Consider the following 18,214-nt stretch of genomic DNA (forward strand, 5'->3'; position numbering starts at 1 on the left):
GCTGCTCATGATTTGGAAACATACAGATAATTTTCTGGGATTGGAGAACCATGAAGCAGACTGCATGCCTGGAAGAATCTCACATGGATGATGTTACTCAGGTCTGTGCCCTGTGGAGATGCCTTTTTTCCTTTTGATGACAAAAAAAGTGCGGAAGTAAGAGATCAACAAAGGAAGAAGGCTGGTGATCTTGCCTTGGACAGTCGCTGGATGGATCTTAAATGACCAAAATCATTTTATTTTTACTTGCTGCATTTGTAGCTGACATCATCATTTGTTTTGGAAGTGAATGTCAGTGCACAGACAAATAGAGTTGGTGAATATGTTGGACTTTAATGCTTGTTTATGCAAATTTGTCACAGGTTCACTTTGTTCCCGGTAATCAAAGCAAACTTGTTTCTGCTTCAGTTGATGGGTTGATGTGCCTTTTTGATACCAGTGGAAACATAAACGACGATGATCACTTGGTGTCGGTAAGTGAAACATCTTTTCCTTGGGTTCTTACCGTCGTCTGATATATGTACACCACCATCAAGTTTCTGGTGTGATTCCATATATTTTGTACTAAATAATTTATAATGATGAGCATTTTCAGAATTTAAAGAGAGAATTGTTTCAAAATAGTGATATTTGTCACCATTCCCAGAATTTGACAAGTTATGGTCTGTTTCATGAATATTTTTTATAGCTAAATAACATTGTGTGCAGGCATGATTGCTGTTTATTTCCTTTTCTATTTCACTTGGTTCTGATTGATTGCAAAATAAAACTTGTTTTTTCTTATATTATTCAGGTTTATAACCTGTTTTCTTTTTGATGAATAAATTATTTCGTTGCATCTCAATTCACTTTCTCCCATGTTATCTTTAACAAGTTTGAAAAGCTTGTTGAAATTTTCCTCTGATTCTCTTCTCCATTTTTCCCGTAACATAAAGGTGTTTAATGTCGGAACTTCAATCGGAAAAGTGGGATTTCTTGGTGAGGCAGATCAGAAATTGTGGTGTTTAACACATATTGAGACCTTAAGGTATGTCAAAGAATTGCGTATGTGAATTTATTAGCTTCCTGCACCCTGTGAATTTGAACAGGAATTTAATGCTTACATTCTAAATTGCTTCTTTTAGTGTTTGGGATTTGAATGACACTCGAACTGAAGCCAACTTTGAGGATGCTCGTACACTGGCCTCTAATAGCTGGACTAATGATCATGTATGAGGCTTTTAATGATGAACAAGTATTAGGGTTATATCAACATATATTACACTTGTGTTTTGCATCTCACTTACAACACACGCGTATTTCAAGGAAAATTGAGTTTCTTATGAACACTTCTGCTATAGGTTGATTATTTTGTTGATTGTCACTACTCGGCTGAGGTTGATCGCCTTTGGGTGATTGGAGGCACAGATAATGGCACTTTCGGATATTTTCCTGTAAATTATGGCACAACACACGGGATTGAAGCTGCAGAAGCTGTTTTTCAAGGTGGCCATACAGGGATTGTAAGGAGCGTATTGCCCATGTCCAGCATTCCTGGTCGAACTTCAAAAAACAGCGGTATTTTTGGTTGGACAGGTGGTGAAGATGGCCGGCTATGTTGCTGGTTGTCTGATGAGTCGACAGATAAAAATTGTTCGTGGATATCAAATACTTTGGTGGCAAAATCACAGACCAACAGAAGAAAAAGCCGGCATAGTCCTTACTAGCAGCTGGTTTTCATTTGTTTACCTCTTAGAATGTACCATAATTTATAGTTGCGTAGTTTCTTCTCATAGTTGAATGTACCGTTATTGTCCTCTTTTTTTTTCTTTTTTTCAGGTAATGTACCGTTATTCATAGCTGTGTAATTTTCTTATAAAGTTTGAGAAATTATTTAGGGTGTTTGTCCACAATCCCAAGGGACCGTTTGCTAACATAAATTATTATTAAACTATATTTTATTGTCTGATCTTATATGTCAAGTGACGCTTACAATGAAAGTCGAACTATTTATTACTAACGTCATTAAGAATGCGACATACATGCATATTATTATTTTTACGTGAAACGTTTCTAGATAATATTAAAATTTAAAAGTTTAAAATATTTATTTTATAATAAAATTTTATGCTGTCGATCATTTAAAAATTCAAAATATAAATAAAAATAAAAAATATGTTATTAAGATATATCAGTTAAAGGTAAATTATGGATTCATTAAAATAAGTCTCTATGTATGATATTTTTTGGTTAAATTAAATAAAGATGGAGCATTTAATAAGAGTTGTTTTGGAGCATTTAAATAAAGATGGAGCATTTTGTTATAGTATAAAATTATTAAATTAAAATCGATAATGTATCGAACGATCGTATAGAATAAGTTAAGCAAGTAATATAATCCGAAAAGTAAAATGATGTAAGCCGATGATGAAGAAATGGACGAGGAGCTGAAAGAGATTCTCAGGGAAGCCTTCGGGGATTCATCGTCGGACGTTGACTCCGATTCATCGTATGAAAGGCGAGAACGACTTCAGTTCGGCGATCCGATCGATGAAATCGCGAAAACTCAGTCGATCTTCGGGGAAAGCTGTTGTTGGGAGCCGATAACCGGAATCAACGGCCTCTGGATTTGCAGAGGCTTTTTATCTCCCGATCAGCAGTCTTCTCTGTTATCTGCTCTTGAAAAAGGTGCTTCGATGATTACTTTCCTGCTTATTGAAATGGTGATTAGATTTTGTGGTGAGAACTATAAATGCTTGGATTTTTTGTGGCTGCAGAAGGATATTTCGCTGAAGCTTCCCACAATCAGGTGCTGGATTTGTTTACTTCTCAACATATATCCTTTTCCGTGTTTACGATTTTGCTACGGTGATCTGAATTGTTGTGGAACAAGTGCTTCTGATTAACATATGCATGGAATTATGTCGGAATTGGAGTTTTCAAAAATGAAGAGGACCTTCTGAATGTAATACAAGTATAAAGGCGTTTAATTTTTCATAGCACAATATCTAATTCAAAATGTAATATCTTAATGTTTTTTATCACGTTCAAGAGGGCATTTTTTATATTCAAGAACTAGAACTTTGGGATTATTCATGCTTGTGTGATGTGTCTATGAGAAGCATATACCACAAAAAATGTCAACAAGAGGTTTGAGCTATCAATTTAGAAAAACAGAGAATCCAGATAATTGATTTTTTACAGGGGTTTGACCATTTTTACATCAATACAGGGGTCCATTTACAATTTACCCTAACTGTAAGCTACCAGGACTGATGATATGTCCGGAGTGATGCTCTCTTATCTTGTAGAACTGCATCTAATGATAGTATTACTTGTTATGCACTAGGCATGTGTTAAGTTAAAAACCACTAGCAAGTTATCTTTTTCCCCTAGCTGGTTGCAATTTTTCTCCCAGGCAAAGATGTCTTATGTGATCTTGGAATTTGTTATATTTGCTCTGTAAAGACTATCCCGTATACTAATATCCTGAGGCATCCAAATATGTTTATATATCATCGCCCCGTTCATGATACAAGGTGCGTGCTGTTCAAATGTGGAAATATTTGATGTTTCATCTATCAATCGTTCTTGGTTCTGTAGTATTTGAATCTTTTCTTTTTATTTCTTGTGTTTCTGAAGGCTTTTATTCATCAAACTACATCTGGTTATCCTGAGAATGATATGCTTTAAAACGTTTAATCTACTTACATCTCTTTTCCTGCAGGCGATGAGGTTTGGAGATCTCCCCTGTTGGGCCATTGAACTTTCATATAACATCCGTGAGAATGTTCGATTTAGTGGTTGTGTTCCTGAATATACGGATTCAATTACTGTTGACGAGAATGAAAAAATATGTCCCTTCCCACTGGATATGTTATGGCGGGAACCACTTTTTAATCAACTTATAGTGAACATATACCAACCAGGTGAGGTGTGTCTTGCCTCTTGCATGATATAGTCGAGCCATTGCAGTAGAATGCCATCTTTTAACCTAAAAATTCTCAGTTCCTGAAGATGATGTTGGTTTATTTTTTGTTTCAAAGTACGTTGACTTATTGGCCTGTAGGGAATTTGTGCACATATTGACCTTATGCGGTTTGAGGATGGGATTGCGATTATATCCTTGGAGTCATCATGCGTGATGCATTTTACTCGAGTTGAATGTGAAACCAGTCATATTGAAAAGATGAATGAAGGGTGCACATCTTTGTCAAGGATTCCTGTACTTTTGGTACCAGGATCTCTAGTCTTGATGTGGGGAGAGGCACGTTATTTATGGAAGCATCAAATAAATCGCAAGCCTGGATTTCAACTGTGGGAGGGGCAGGAGATTGAGCAGAAGAGGAGGACATCGGTAACCCTGAGGAGATTCTGTCGAACGGGATAGATATAAGCTAAGACGTCGCTGGATAAATGGATCCTCACAACACAAGAATCAGAAATGGAGGCCCTCCAATGTTTCTGATAGAGTGCTCAATCGGGAAGTGGAACATAATATCTTGGGTTGTAAAGTTCATTCTATCTTCTTTTTTTTTTGCTGTAGTTTTTTTGGGATTTCGTGATCATTTTGAATTGAAAGGCGCTTGAAGTTTAAATGTTATATTTGCACATTGAATGTAGTCCGAGTATGTTTGATGCTACACATTCTTCAAAAAGGTTTTCTTTCTATAAGACATAATTTTTCACGCTTGAGTAATTATCTTACAGACAAGATTCAAGAAAATTACCTTTAACTTTGTCGCATCCATATCCGATGATATATTTTAGTCGTTCGAGTACTATAGTAAGCTTACGTACATTAGTCCAAAATCTTTGGGGTTTTTTTTGTGCAACTTATATCCATTTTAAACCAAAACGAATACCGAAAGCTCTCTATTAGCTACTTTAGAATGAATTAAATTGGAAAGGGAGAGTTTTTATTTGAGAATAAAATAAACTTTGCTGGGCTTTTTATGCCATATTTCTTTTGGAATGTAAGAATGTGTGTGTGTGTCATTCCAACTTCCGAAAGTTGACTCTGATTTGGGAAATAAAACGCTGCGTTTTACGTCACACGGTTGCTTCTGTTTAAAAGAGCAACTGGTTGCAAATACGTGCCAGCATTTTGCTCCTAACTCTGATGCCTAGACAAGACACAGCAATCCGATCGACCGCCGCCGTGAGAAGGCCAGCGATACGGCCGGAGTCCTTCATCCAAAATCTCTTAAAAAACCCTGAAATACCGTTCGCCTTGGTCTTATTAATCACCGATGCAATCCTCGTTTTTCTCATAATCACCTATGTTCCATGTAACTACAATTCGGGCACTTTTCTGACTTACATACATCATATTTTTCAGTTTTTGACATTTTTATGCTATATGGGTTTCAGACACAAAGATTGATTGGGACGCGTACATGTCCCAGGTTAACTAATCTTGGATATTTCATTTATTTTTTTTTAAAAAAATTACTTTTATATTATTTTAGGACTTAGAATTTTGGAAGCAAAAGAAAAGCTTTACAAATTTTAGATTTTTTCAAATTAATGCTGATAGGTCAGTGGATTTCTTGGAGGAGAAAGAGATTACGGCAAGCTGGAAGGGGATACTGGACCCCTGGTGTATCCTGCTGGATTTCTTTATGTATATTCCGCTATTAGTTTTCTTACTGGAGGGGAAGTCTATCCAGCGCAGGTATATTTTTTTTTCTTGTTTTATATCTGTTGATAAAATTGTCTGTTTTTAAATCAGCCATTTTCGGTTTAATGTGACTGTTGAATTGTATTTAGAAATCCAAACGATTGTTTCTCCTTAGTGTCATTTGATGAGTCAGTGCATACGCTCAGTAAAAATTTGCGTGAATCCGGAGTGTACTGAAGTGGCATGCAAGCCCTTTTAGTTTGTTGTCTTTATGTTGAATGAGAAATTCCACTCGTCTGACTAGGTGATTAGAGCCACACTGCCACCCGTTTATTTATTTCAGTTGTCGCAACTAACTTTTAGTTTCGAATCTCATACAATCTTGTGATTGCAGATTTTATTTGGCTTTCTGTATGTTGTGAATCTTGGATTGGTCTTGTTCATTTATTTGAAGACCAACGTGGTACAGTAAATTTCTCCTAGATTTCTGATATTTTACTTACTAATTCGTCTGTGTACTACTTTTATCATAAACTAAACTATTTATTTTTTTATCTTTGTTTGGTTGAAGTGAAAAATCTAAAAGCAAAGGGAAAAGAGAATCTCATGCTAGGCATTACACAAATTTATGAAGTTACGCTATTTAGAATTTTCGGTTCATTACTAGTGACCAATTTTTAAGGGAGAATGGGAATTGGAAAAAATGTGTCTGATTTAGAGTAGATTAATCTTAGGTCCTTCCCTGCGTGGAATCCATGAATAGATTTTACTATGATTACTGGTGGGGGTTGGAGGACTTATGATTTATATCTTCAAAATTTCAAGAATGCTGAACTAAAGCTATCCGTAGTCTAAAGTAGTAGTGTACTTTGTCCCTGACTCCACGGTTAAGGGTGCTGTTATCTTAATCCTGATTCGCAAAATTTAAGCAATGTATCAGGTCTTGATTTCAGATAATTGCTTGCAGCTTCCTTGGTGGGCTCTTTGCTTGATTTCTCTGTCTAAGAGAGTACACTCCATATTTGTACTTCGATTGTTCAATGACTGTTTTGCCACAACACTTCTTCATACTGCACTGGTTTCATTTATTTACCAAAAGTGGCATCTTGGTTTAATTATTTTCAGGTAACATATTTAATTAATTTTTTTGCCAGTATTTTTGGTGGCAGTATTGTTAGTTGCATGGTCATATTTTTTTTGAGCACAAGTTATCATGGTGATATTGCTTAACTAAAACTGTTGCAAGCATTCCTTCTGTTAGCACAGTGGAGCTGTCTCAGTGAAGATGAATGTGCTCCTTTATGCTCCTCCCTTATTAGTACTCTTGCTGAAGGTGCTTAGCTTTTGATTTTACATTTCTTACGAAGTTCTAGCATGAGAGTTTACATCTAAAGAAACTCTTAACCCTTGCCTGGAAAACCTTGAACTGCAGGCTATGGATATATTTGGGGTGGTGTCTGCTTTATCCGGTGCGGCACTGGTGCAGGTGCTTGTTATTTAATTCTTTAGTTGAGTAACTGTTAATTGTTTAATGACTAACTTGAAGGCTTTTAGTCAGCTTAAAAATATTTTTTGGTTGTACTATACTTGTGGGATATTATATTCTTGATTCATCCTTTTGAAGTTCTTAAATTATTTATTTTTGCCCCTTCAACTTTATTTATTGTAAGCCAATATTAATTGAACGAAGGGCTACTTGACAGTGATGATCTGATTAAATTTTTTATCTACTTTTACCACCACCCCTGGTGGATGATCTGCAGATTCTCTTAGGACTACCTTTCATTTTGTCATATCCAGTTGCATACATCTCGAGAGCCTTTAACCTTGGTCGCATCTTCATCCATTTTTGGTACTTCAATTGACCCCATAAATTTCTATCTTGACAATCTTACATATGTGATACCTGATTATTTTAAGTTATCCAGCTTCAGATGTGTAATATATTGTAAAATTTTCCATTCATGGTTAAATTATTCAAAGTTATTTGTTTAAACTATACAGATCAAAGGACTCTAGTAACAATTATAGTATCATTTTGAGTCATGGTGTACATGTAGAATGAACCAGCATTAAACAGAGATGTAGTTTCCCACAGTTGCCGTCTTCCTCCCCCTAGTCAAACAAGGAGAAGAGAGGACAGAGTATGAAACAAACTGCTGATGTGTATTATTGTGGTTTTACTTTCCAATGATGTTGTATATGAAAATAGCCTCATGGGATCTGAAAAAATGCTGCATACGTCTATCAACGACCTTGCCCGAGCTTTTTACAGATGATTGACTAAAGACCATAAGTTTATATGATTGTCTACAGTCTATCTTGTAATTATGAAAGACATATGACTATATTTATCTGTATTTTACAGGTCTGTTAATTTTAAGTTTGTCCCAGAACCTATTTTTGTTAGCAGAAGATTTGCGCTGTTTCTGCTGGCTGCTCATCTCATTCTGCTTGCAATCTTTGCACAGTATAGATGGTGTAGGTACGTACATATGCCCACGGTTTATTACTTGGAGTTTAATAGATTTAGAATCAATTGTACTTGCTACTTTGATCATGGTTAATAGAGCTATCATCCTCACTACCGTTTCCTGCATCACTAGAACGCCCTAGTAAAGAAGTTTATGAAGTCCATAGTCCACAGGGTATCAACTGAAAACTTCCATTAAAGCGAAAGAGACTGATTATACTGATATTTACCTAGATTATGATGGAAGAATAAACCTGACCAGTCTGTTATACTCAACTTGGTGTCAGTATGTATTTTAACCGTTCTTTTAAATTGTGTTTCTTTTCTTTGTTGTTCTCATTTGGTGCAGGCATGAAGGAGGTTTGTCTTCTCTCATTCATTCTAGACTTGTTCAACTGAAGCTTAGAACTGCTTATTTGAGTTCTTTTTCACTCCAGCAATTCAATAATTGTTCAACTGTCACGGCTCTTAAAACTGAACGTAAGCAATAGCTAAGTCAGTAAAATATTTCATTCCCTTCTTTCAGAGTTCAATTTTATACCTTAGTATGTATCTGCAATTTTACTGGTCCTGCAGATATTGTAACAACTATGTTCGTTGGAAATTTCATTGGGATTGTCTGTGCACGGTCTCTTCATTATCAGTTCTACTCTTGGTAAGTTCTCCAGTTCTTTTTCCTTTCAGTGTTGGCATGTTATGATGTCAATTGTGATTTTGAGGCTAATGATTTTAATAACTTGAAAATTTATGCATTTATTCTTAAAATTTGTATATTTATGTGTTATTTAATCTATAAATTTTCTTAATATAATTAAATTATAATAAAAACTAAAAATGTTTTTCCATGCCTAATCTCATACTAAACCTGCTTAAACATGAAACTTTTACGTAGAGCTTTGTCACGCTTCACGTTTTTTAGAATTTTGATTATTTTCATGTGATTCCATATTTTCATGCATGGATGTTGTGTATTGTTAGTATTTGCTTCAAAAGGGGCATAGTATTTTTTTTAATGTAAAAGCGGCATAATTTTAGATCCAACTATTATGATTCATGCGCTCTCTCTTAATGCAGGTATTTCTACAGCTTACCATATTTATTGTGGCGAACGACATTTCCCACATGGTTACGGTTGGTAACTTGGCCATTAAACTTGTTGCTTATTTTTATGGTGTTTTGATACTGACCCAGGAAAATACTCTTTTTCTGCAGTTTAATATTGTTCATGGCAGTGGAATTCTGTTGGAACATCTACCCGTCTAATGTTTACTCATCGTTGTTGCTGCTCTGTGCCCATCTGACTATATTAGGAGGCCTCTGGAAGGCTTCACCTGAACACCCTTACATGGCTAATGCAAAACATAGATTAGCAGATCTTGAAAACAAGGCTAGCTGAAAACTACAAGTTCAACTTATTTCAATTTCGTTTTATGCAAAAGAAACGGTATGTTTGGTTTTGTTTTGGAACTTTTCTCGATGTTTAATTTAAGGGGAAAAAATGAGATTTTAGCTAAAATGTTGTATTATTGTACTAGATACGCGCCACGAAAGGGTTGCTTTGATTGACATATGTATGTTGTAGTTTTAGGCTAACTTCGACTCATATATCCTACGCCTGTATTCTGAATATTAACTGTTTGCTATTGCATCTACTGGGAAGAGGGAAACATAAGTCTTCGCAACTTCCATCTATCTTTAAAGATCACATCCGTGATAGAGGAACCAATATGAAAATTCAAGTAGCATTTATCAATCCAGAGTATTCAAGCTCTTCACACCCACCCCTTTTCACTTCCTACCAAACATGAAATGTGGTCAGTCTCACTCTCCCCATCATTTTCAGCCAATCTAATCCACATTTGGCTTCAAAAAAGTCCTAGGCCTAAACGTCGAAAGCCTGGTTCCTTCATCTATCTTCCCTCCCTCCAAATTTTTGGTCTTCCAGAGAAGATCTCCCTACGATGGTTCTTTCGATTATCAGACTCTGAAATAAAGGATTCTTATCATATCTAAAAGTAGAGACTGAACCAGGAGTTCTAGATAAACCCTCGATGCAGTTGCAACAACTGAGGGATCCATACCAAATTCTGAATTTACCTTCACGTCCATCATGCATCTTTTCCAAATGAAAGCTACCGAAGCATATCCTGGTTTTTAGCCCCATAATCCAAGCTCCCAATTTTATTTTATTTTTTGATCGGTATACTCTAAGATCCCAATTGCCAAGAGATATAGAGCATAAAGGAGATGGTAACCTTACCACTACTTTGATCAGATTCTGGGAAAAAAAATTGACATGAATTTTTCCAGTATATTCGTTGACAAATTGATTTGACACTTCAGGAAAATCAACACAATTCACAAAAAAATGGATAAAATATACAAACAAACTGCCTCCTGAAATTTTGTAATTTCGCAGCAAATTTGTCAATCGTCCAATGGATTTGTAAAAAAATGATAAAAGGCCGAAACAAAAAACTTACTAATAGCAACAATAATACACAATTTTGGATTTTTTGGTTGAATGTACTCTGTCAGAAGCAAATCTATCGATGGAACTAACGATTAACACATCACATTCACATGAGAGACAAGTGTACGTATATCAGATCTTTCAAATGCGAAAAAACACAATTATTCCCACAATCATACTGTTATCAGATTCATACATACATGTATTGTATATATGGTACGTAAAAGGATAAAAACCGGAAATTGTTCAACTCCTGCACCGTGTGGCGGCGGTGCACGACCGAGTATACGGATTGGCTTGGGCACCCGGGCGGCAGTTGTAATACGACGCGCCTCTCCTTGAGCACGGTACAGAGTTTGCCTGAAGCGCGGCGTAGCTAATGTACTTCGTGGTCGCTAATATGCGCCGGTTGACTTCGGAATCCATTTCGAACTCTTCACCTTCGGCCATACACTCAGCTATCGATCCTCGGCAGGTTTCAGGCTTGGAAATAGGTATCCAGCTGAAGTCGCTGCCGGCTTCCGCGGATCGGAGAATCAGCGCCGCCACCAGCACGGCGGAGAGGATGAGGGGGATAAGTGGAGATCGCGCCATTGACTTTTTCTTCTAATTATTAACAAATGTATATTGCTTTGGAAAACGGGCAATGGAAGCTCCTTTTAAGTAGTTTGGGCGTTAAAAACTGCCCCTAATGATGTCGTGATTCACCAAATTGTCCTTCATCATTTAAAATTTTTAATGTAATAATTGCGTGTTTTTAATTAAATAATGAAAAAACCTAGTTAAATGAGGAGATTCTCTTGTGAAGTAAAATGACCGAACGAGGAGAGTGAAAAAAATGACAACGAACTAAGTTGTTTGTGAGTTGTTTAGAGTTTGGTTCGATAAATAAATTGTTCAGCATCGTTCGTTAAGTTTATCGAATTGAGTTTGAGTTCAAAAATTTTATTGAATCGAATTCGAGCTTAATAATATTCGGATCGTAAGCTCGCAGCTCGAACTCGACAAATTTGTTGGGCTAGTTTATTGGTCGTGAATTTAGCAACATGCATTGTTTATTTGTTACACATTGACGTTTTAGTTAAAGGGATGACATGTGAATGCTATAGAATGAGAAATTCTCATTTCAAATTTTCATATATCGGATGAAATTTTAGTTGACAATACTCAAAGAGTTTGAAAATGAGGTTATTTGACTTGTTAAAAAAGCTAATTTGTTTAACGAGTCGAACTTGAGCCAGAGCCAGACTTATTAAACATGATAAACAAGATATTATAAACCGATATCGAGCTATTTTCGAGCTTTGTAATTTTTAAATTATCCGAACTCGAGCTTATGATAAAAGCTCAAATTGAGCTCGAACATATATATATATATATCTTAAATGAGTCCAGGTTGAGCTCGACTCGACTCGTTTACATGCTTAGAAGACAGAGACCCCGACCCCTTCAATTTTTTAAAATTATAATTTAATCAGTAATAAAATATATGAAATTTTAATTTTTATAAAATCCAATATTAATTAATACATACTAAATAAATCAATATGGTATTAATAAGAAATAGACTAAGAATGATAATATTAATAAACATATTTTTAATTTTATTTTTGGAGATATTAAAATAATGATATTACGAGAACTAACAGTAATAAATAAAATAATTTTAGCGAAATTAGAGTCGACCACCACCATTATTTTATTATATATAAAAAAGAAACTTGTTCGTTTGTTCAATTTGTTTGCGATAATTTTTCAGCATAAAAGTTGACCTTTTCAAATAGAATTTAATATATATAAATTCATTTTACTATAATATTATTTTTTAAATGAAAATTTTAATTTTTAATATTTTTGACCATTCAGTTATTTCGGATACCGACTGAAATAATCAATTTTAATTGGTTTGGCTTTTGATAAATAATTTGGTTTGCGTTGGTGTTGTTTTTTTATTATTGTTGTTAATAATAATAATGTTTTATGCGCATTATTGTTTTTATTAATTTATTTGTTCTCAATTATTTAAATAAAAAAGAATCCAATTTTGTAATATGTGTCGTATGAAGCATATAAATATTAAGGAGAAAACGATGAAAATCGTAGATGAAAGTCTCACAAATCAAAATCTATTTAATGTCTAATTTTATTTTAAAAGAAAAAAAAATTACGATGCATTAATTTCATTTTTCATGGTCTGCCGATCAAACAATATGAAAAATATTATATCCCACTGCAATGCCCATCGTTGTCTTTGGCGGATGCTTGGGTTAACAGCAACAAAAATGAATTTTATGAAGAGTTGTGGAAATATAGACCAATCAATATCGTAAAACGATGACAAATACGAAATAGTTACTATAAAAAACTATTGTAACTCATTATAAACTAATTTTAAATATTTAATCTTTATCATGCGAAAAAAAAAGTTATCACATATAACACCAACTATTCCTAATAGTCCGATTACATCATTGAGTGAATATTACACTTGTTTCAAAATTTTGGTATTAATTACAGTTTGTACGTCATCGATAAGTTTGGCCTAAATTTCTTCCTTGTATTGGTTTTTATTTGTTAAATTAATAAAGGATTTCTTTTTTTTTTTTTTTAATGGACACTTTTTACATTTTAACAATATTATATTTTAGAAAATTGGTTGGCAGCAGGCTGTTGGTCATATCCTCATTGCTGTCTAGAAGCTGGATCTCTCAATCCACCAATCCTTCATTACCTACCATGGAAAAAGATGCGTTTTATAATATAATCCGAATTATAGAATAAAATCACCTTTTGACATCTTCAAGAATATCAGGTGGTGCTTAGCTTCATTCTTATCTATTCGATCTCAATTTGAAACATATTTTTCTGGCAGTTTTCGAAAGTAAGTCATAAATGGAAATGTGAAATTTTTATAATTTATGCCAAATGCCCTCCAAATTTATGACGAAGATGATAATACCTGATGCGTCGCCTGATTGTGTGGCGTTTGTGTAGCATATCGATCTGGAAAATTAAAGGGGTGTATCATCTCGAAAACGTGCAGTGGTCGAAATGATAATTAAGTATAAATATAGTCCTTACCTCTCAAATTGTAATCTTGAAATGAATTGTGATTGTTTTCATGAAGATTAGCGTGACTAACTCATTATTACATTATTAATTTATAAAAATTTCACTAAATTTTGAATTAAAAACAATCGCTATTATAAGTTTGATAACTTAATCATATTAAGTTGTAATTGTTAAATTGAATTCTTTAAAATTTAACTAGGCTGTTGAGTTGTATCATAATCAGTATATTTGTTATCGTCAATGGTTTAGATATTTGCTAGTTGTGAGAAAACATGCAGCACCATGAAATTTTAGAGTTACTTCCCTTTACTCTTTTATATATATATAGACTTACCACAAGTACTGCCTTCACACTATTTAATCTCATCACGCCTTTAATCAACCAGTTAAGAAGAATAATATATTTTACTTTTTTGTTATAAACATTTTTCACGAAGAACGTGCTTCATTTTAGGTGACCTCGTGCATGAGTGTGGATATATGATATTTAAATTAAATACGTCACGAATCAAAGTTCTTATTATATATTTTCAAAATATAGAAAAACAATTGATATAGTAGGTTGGCCTATAAAGGCTTTGGATCTAATTAAAGGATCGAAATTTAGTCTTAGTGTAATTAATTTTTAAATTTTTTTTTACATTCAATTCAATTTTGGATGGAGTTATAAATTTCAGTAAGCTAAATATATTAACAATATTTGATGTCATGTCAGCAATTATTGATATTATATAAAGGCAAAAACTTATGTGAGACGGTCTCTTATTTGGGTCATCCATGAAAAAATATTACTTTTTATGCTAAGAATATTACTTTTTATTGTGAATATGGATAGGTTTGACCCGTCTCACAGATTATGATCCGTGAGACGGTCTCACATGAGACCAACTCTTATATAATTATCACTTTGGAAGAAATTGGATTAGATGTGAAAAAAATCAAGTTATTGAAATATCAATTTTGCATTTTTTTGCCCTCCGATATTAATGTTTAGTTCAAGAAATTTAATTTTAGGCGTTGCGTTACATTTTCAAATTTATTTTATAAAATTGACCAATGATAAATTTGACTGCATGCTCTTGGAACTAGCTAGGTACGTAACGGAATTGGATGAGGGCAAAGCCATGTACCTCTACTTTGTGAAAGCCGAGATCTCAACTCCCTGCGGCTTACCGGCTCGCACCGTGCTCACCAGCAGCATCGACCTCGTGATATTTTCAACGATTTCACCAGCCCTAACGCCACGATTCTCTGCTACGATAGCTATCAAAGCATGTACTGTCAATTACTGGCGGGGTTATTACACCGCCGAAAGTCCTCCGCCTTGGCTGTGTCTTCGCCTCCGCACTCCTCCGAGCCATTTCCTTCCTCAAACACCACTGGCGCGATTTATGCCGCCACATCCGCTCCGGAAACTTGGTTCCGCGATCTACGATCCAGAATGCCGTTACGCGTTTAGATGGACCCGATCCTGAATCCTGATCTGGCAGGCGAGATTGAGCATATATGTGGCGAAACGTCGTCGTGGAAGGGTATAATATGTCGCATGTGGCCTAATGCGAAGTTCATCGAGGCGGTGGTGACTGGACAGATGTCACAGTATGTCCCGTCGTTGAGAGACCACAGCGACGAGAAACTGCCGTTGATTTGTACGTTGTACGCATCGGAGGAGTTCTATTTCGGGGTGAATTTGAGGCCCTTGTGTGATCATAGGGAGGTCTCTTTAACGCTGTTGCCAAATATGGGGTACTTTGAGTTCATACCATTAGGGGAAAATGGGACGTCTACGATGGAGTTTGAAGAAGAAGATGAGATAAGGGTGACCTCGACTCCGAGCAGCAGGCTTGTGGATTTGGTGAATGTGAAACTAATTGGTTGTTACCATGAACTCGTCGTCACTACATTTTCAGGTCAGCTTCTTTCCCCGCTGCCTTGTAATGTCTATCCAGTCCTAGTTTTGAGTACCCTTAATCCGACGAATCACTGAATTTAAAATATTTCATCCATTTCATTTCGAACTACGTACATGGGATTGAACCGATAATTTTCTCATGTCTGATAGAGTATTATTTGTATTTTCCCCATACATTGAGCTATATGTTAAACTATATCACGATTTTCGGCATAGGAAATTAATCTAATGTGATTTTTCCCTTTATATTTAAATATAATGTTTAAATTTGCATGTCAATCTGGTTGTACATAAACTAAAAGCTTGGACAAAGTTTGGTTTTCTTGTCCAAATACGTATACGCATTATATTCCATCATCTGAAGTATTGGTATTTTATTTATTTTCAAGATATCTATTTTTACAGTACAAAAATCCGTCTAAACGTAAAAACATTCAAATATAAAAACGATTAATATGACATGATTTTTTCAATATTTTTATTTCAAAATTTAATCTTCACCAGAAATACAATTTTAGAATATATTTTCCAATGAAAAAAATACATTTGAGCATATAAGTATCAATTCCATGATAATAATTAATATATTTTTATTTCTTGAACAATAAAATATGGGGATATTATATACTCAATTTCATAATGATATAAAAATTTATTAGGATAACATTTTTCTTTGAAATAGATTTCTTATTCATTTGGTTATTACTGAAATTAATAATTAACTCACATCTTATTTAATTAGCCGGGAGATTAACAGTCAACCAATTTTGTGATTTCTTTCAGGATTAAATCGTTACCGCATTGGGGACGTCCTCCAAGTAATCGGATTCCACAACAAATCTCCCTCCTTCCGATTCATCTGCCGCCGCAACGTGGTCCTCAGCATCGACAACGACAAGACCAACGATGAGGACCTCCACCGCAGCATAACCGCAACCGCCAAGAACCCACTCGAGCCCCACCACACCTTCCTCCTCGAATACACAAGTTATGCGGACACGTCCTCGGTCCCCGGCCACTATGTCATCTACTGGGAGATGAACGACACGCTGCACTCGGACGCCCCGAGCCTGAACGCCCATGTACTGAAAGAGTGCTGCATTGCAGTGGAGGAGGGGCTGGACTACGTGTACCGCCGGTACAGGACTAAGGATAAGTCCGTGGGGCCAGAGATCCGGGTAGTGAAGAGGAGCACCTTTGAGATGCTGATGGATTTGTTCATCACACTGGGTGGGGCGTCCATAAATCAGTACAAAACGCCCAGGTGTGTGAAGTCAAAAGCTGCTTTGAATCTGCTTAATGAGAATGTGACGGGGGCGTTATTTTAGTCCAAGGGATCCTGCTTGGAGTACTGCATGAATTAAATTGGAGGGACACAAATTAATTCCCAAGAATATTATTATCCTTCTCATCTTCATTCTTAACAAGAAGATAGGCAAGTGAGACAGTGATATGATCGTCCATCATCAAGTGGAGACGACAATTCTCTCAATTTTGAAAACAAAACACATTTAATAGTAGATTTTGATATAAAATAAAATAATTTTCGGATAACATTAATCTGAATTCTGTGTTCAGCAATAAAAATAATCATATTTCACAAGTAAACTGAAATGACTACATTCCTTATAGCTAAATTGATATTAGTCTTCTAGATGTTACACTTTTAAGGGGTGAGACAGATAATCAGTAACAAACAATAATTAGTAGTGTTCGGAATATGTATTTTAACATTTGGTTCATAATTACTCAGTGCATAAAAATCATTAATCAATATCATATTTTTCGAAAAATTGTGCTTCTAATTAAATATTCGTGTGAATATATTTTGATATAAAATATGTGTTTTAAAGCAAAAGTCCACTTATCTAATTTTTTTCAAAAATGTCTTCAAAAGGTGCTCAGAAATAGGATCCATGTGTTATTTTAACGATCAACTTGCCCATGGAGTGCTTTAGTGTATCCTAATTAGCCAATGTTAGATAATGTGATATGTTGGAGGGTATTTATAGGGTTAATTCGGAAGTTACAACCTCATTATTGATCTCATAAACGCCCATAATCATCCATAAATCTTCATTATCACCCCATAAATAATCATAATCAGCCATAAACTATCATTATCACTCATTAATCAGTATTATTTCGCAGTTACAATCTCATGGGGGTGTGGGGTTTCACAAGTTGCTTCATGTATATATTAGAAAAAAATCATAAACTATCATTATCACTCATTAATCAGTATATATATATATATTAGGAAAAAATTCCAAAACTCATTTTGTGAGTCTATATAAATTTTTTTTTCCCGCATCTATGACTATTTCATCGTGATAATAAGATGCCTCTGGATATTGTTGAAATAATTATGTGAAATACAATGGGACAGAAGTGGTGGCCGCTGAGACCAAACCTCTTTTATTACGAACATGTTACATGGTGGCGCTTAGTTAAGCCCTCTAAATACAAGAAAATCCAAGTGAAAGACAGACAACAATATATATAAATTGAAAGTCACAAGTTGACTGTTATTGAAGGAGCTGATTTTATAACTAAAATAAGTTCTTGTAAATCTTTGATAAGTAAAAAAGATAATTAAGTAGATACATGGAAGAATTCAAGTGTGGCTCCAAGAACTCAAGAACATTATAATTCTCATGGGATCTTCTACATGATATATTT

At 34.9% G+C, this 18,214-nt stretch overlaps 3 protein-coding genes and 2 pseudogenes across 3 annotated transcripts; 4 read left to right on the forward strand and 1 right to left on the reverse strand.

Moving 5' to 3' along the window:
• Positions 1-1,953, forward strand: part of LOC140989368 (WD repeat-containing protein GTS1-like) — a 2,930-nt pseudogene extending 977 nt beyond the window's left edge.
• A 388-nt stretch (positions 1,954-2,341) lies between these two features.
• Positions 2,342-4,653, forward strand: LOC140989383 (alkylated DNA repair protein ALKBH8 homolog). The gene is made up of 4 exons (XM_073458592.1): positions 2,342-2,667; positions 2,757-2,788; positions 3,707-3,913; positions 4,049-4,653. Exons 1-4 carry the CDS (start codon positions 2,415-2,417, stop codon positions 4,367-4,369), a joined length of 813 nt encoding a protein of 270 aa, XP_073314693.1. The 5' UTR covers positions 2,342-2,414; the 3' UTR covers positions 4,370-4,653.
• A 301-nt stretch (positions 4,654-4,954) lies between these two features.
• On the forward strand, positions 4,955-9,656 carry LOC140989375 (dol-P-Man:Man(5)GlcNAc(2)-PP-Dol alpha-1,3-mannosyltransferase-like). The gene is made up of 13 exons (XM_073458586.1): positions 4,955-5,270; positions 5,353-5,387; positions 5,519-5,656; positions 5,997-6,065; positions 6,570-6,727; positions 6,869-6,935; positions 7,035-7,088; positions 7,366-7,454; positions 7,971-8,087; positions 8,425-8,555; positions 8,652-8,730; positions 9,150-9,206; positions 9,288-9,656. Exons 1-13 carry the CDS (start codon positions 5,102-5,104, stop codon positions 9,469-9,471), a joined length of 1,347 nt encoding a protein of 448 aa, XP_073314687.1. The 5' UTR covers positions 4,955-5,101; the 3' UTR covers positions 9,472-9,656.
• An 877-nt stretch (positions 9,657-10,533) lies between these two features.
• LOC140968953 (rapid alkalinization factor-like) lies at positions 10,534-11,182 on the reverse strand. Its single transcript, XM_073430188.1, has one exon. The coding sequence runs from the start codon at positions 11,140-11,142 to the stop codon at positions 10,795-10,797; it is 348 nt and encodes a 115-aa protein (XP_073286289.1). The 5' UTR covers positions 11,143-11,182; the 3' UTR covers positions 10,534-10,794.
• A 2,710-nt stretch (positions 11,183-13,892) lies between these two features.
• LOC140972957 (putative indole-3-acetic acid-amido synthetase GH3.9) lies at positions 13,893-16,891 on the forward strand (annotated as a pseudogene).
• The last annotated feature ends 1,323 nt before the right edge of the window (positions 16,892-18,214 follow it).

This window comes from Primulina huaijiensis, chromosome 1 (assembly GCF_012295235.1).
Source record: "Primulina huaijiensis isolate GDHJ02 chromosome 1, ASM1229523v2, whole genome shotgun sequence".
NCBI classification, from domain to species: domain Eukaryota; kingdom Viridiplantae; phylum Streptophyta; class Magnoliopsida; order Lamiales; family Gesneriaceae; genus Primulina; species Primulina huaijiensis.

What these genes read in the sequence shown, in the direction of transcription:
- LOC140989383 (XM_073458592.1), top strand. Translation starts at nt 2,415, where the DNA reads ATGGACGAGGAGCTGAAAGAGATTCTCAGGGAAGCCTTCGGGGATTCA. An exon ending in CTGAAGCTTCCCACAATCAG is followed by an intron (nt 2,789 to 3,706) that starts GTGCTGGATTTG and finishes CTTTTCCTGCAG; the next exon opens with GCGATGAGGTTTGGAGATCT. An exon ending in ACATATACCAACCAGGTGAG is followed by an intron (nt 3,914 to 4,048) that starts GTGTGTCTTGCC and finishes ATTGGCCTGTAG; the next exon opens with GGAATTTGTGCACATATTGA.
- LOC140989375 (XM_073458586.1), top strand. Translation starts at nt 5,102, where the DNA reads ATGCCTAGACAAGACACAGCAATCCGATCGACCGCCGCCGTGAGAAGG. An exon ending in CATAATCACCTATGTTCCAT is followed by an intron (nt 5,271 to 5,352) that starts GTAACTACAATT and finishes TATGGGTTTCAG; the next exon opens with ACACAAAGATTGATTGGGAC. An exon ending in CACGGCTCTTAAAACTGAAC is followed by an intron (nt 8,556 to 8,651) that starts GTAAGCAATAGC and finishes CTGGTCCTGCAG; the next exon opens with ATATTGTAACAACTATGTTC.
- LOC140968953 (XM_073430188.1), bottom strand. Translation starts at nt 11,142, where the DNA reads ATGGCGCGATCTCCACTTATCCCCCTCATCCTCTCCGCCGTGCTGGTG.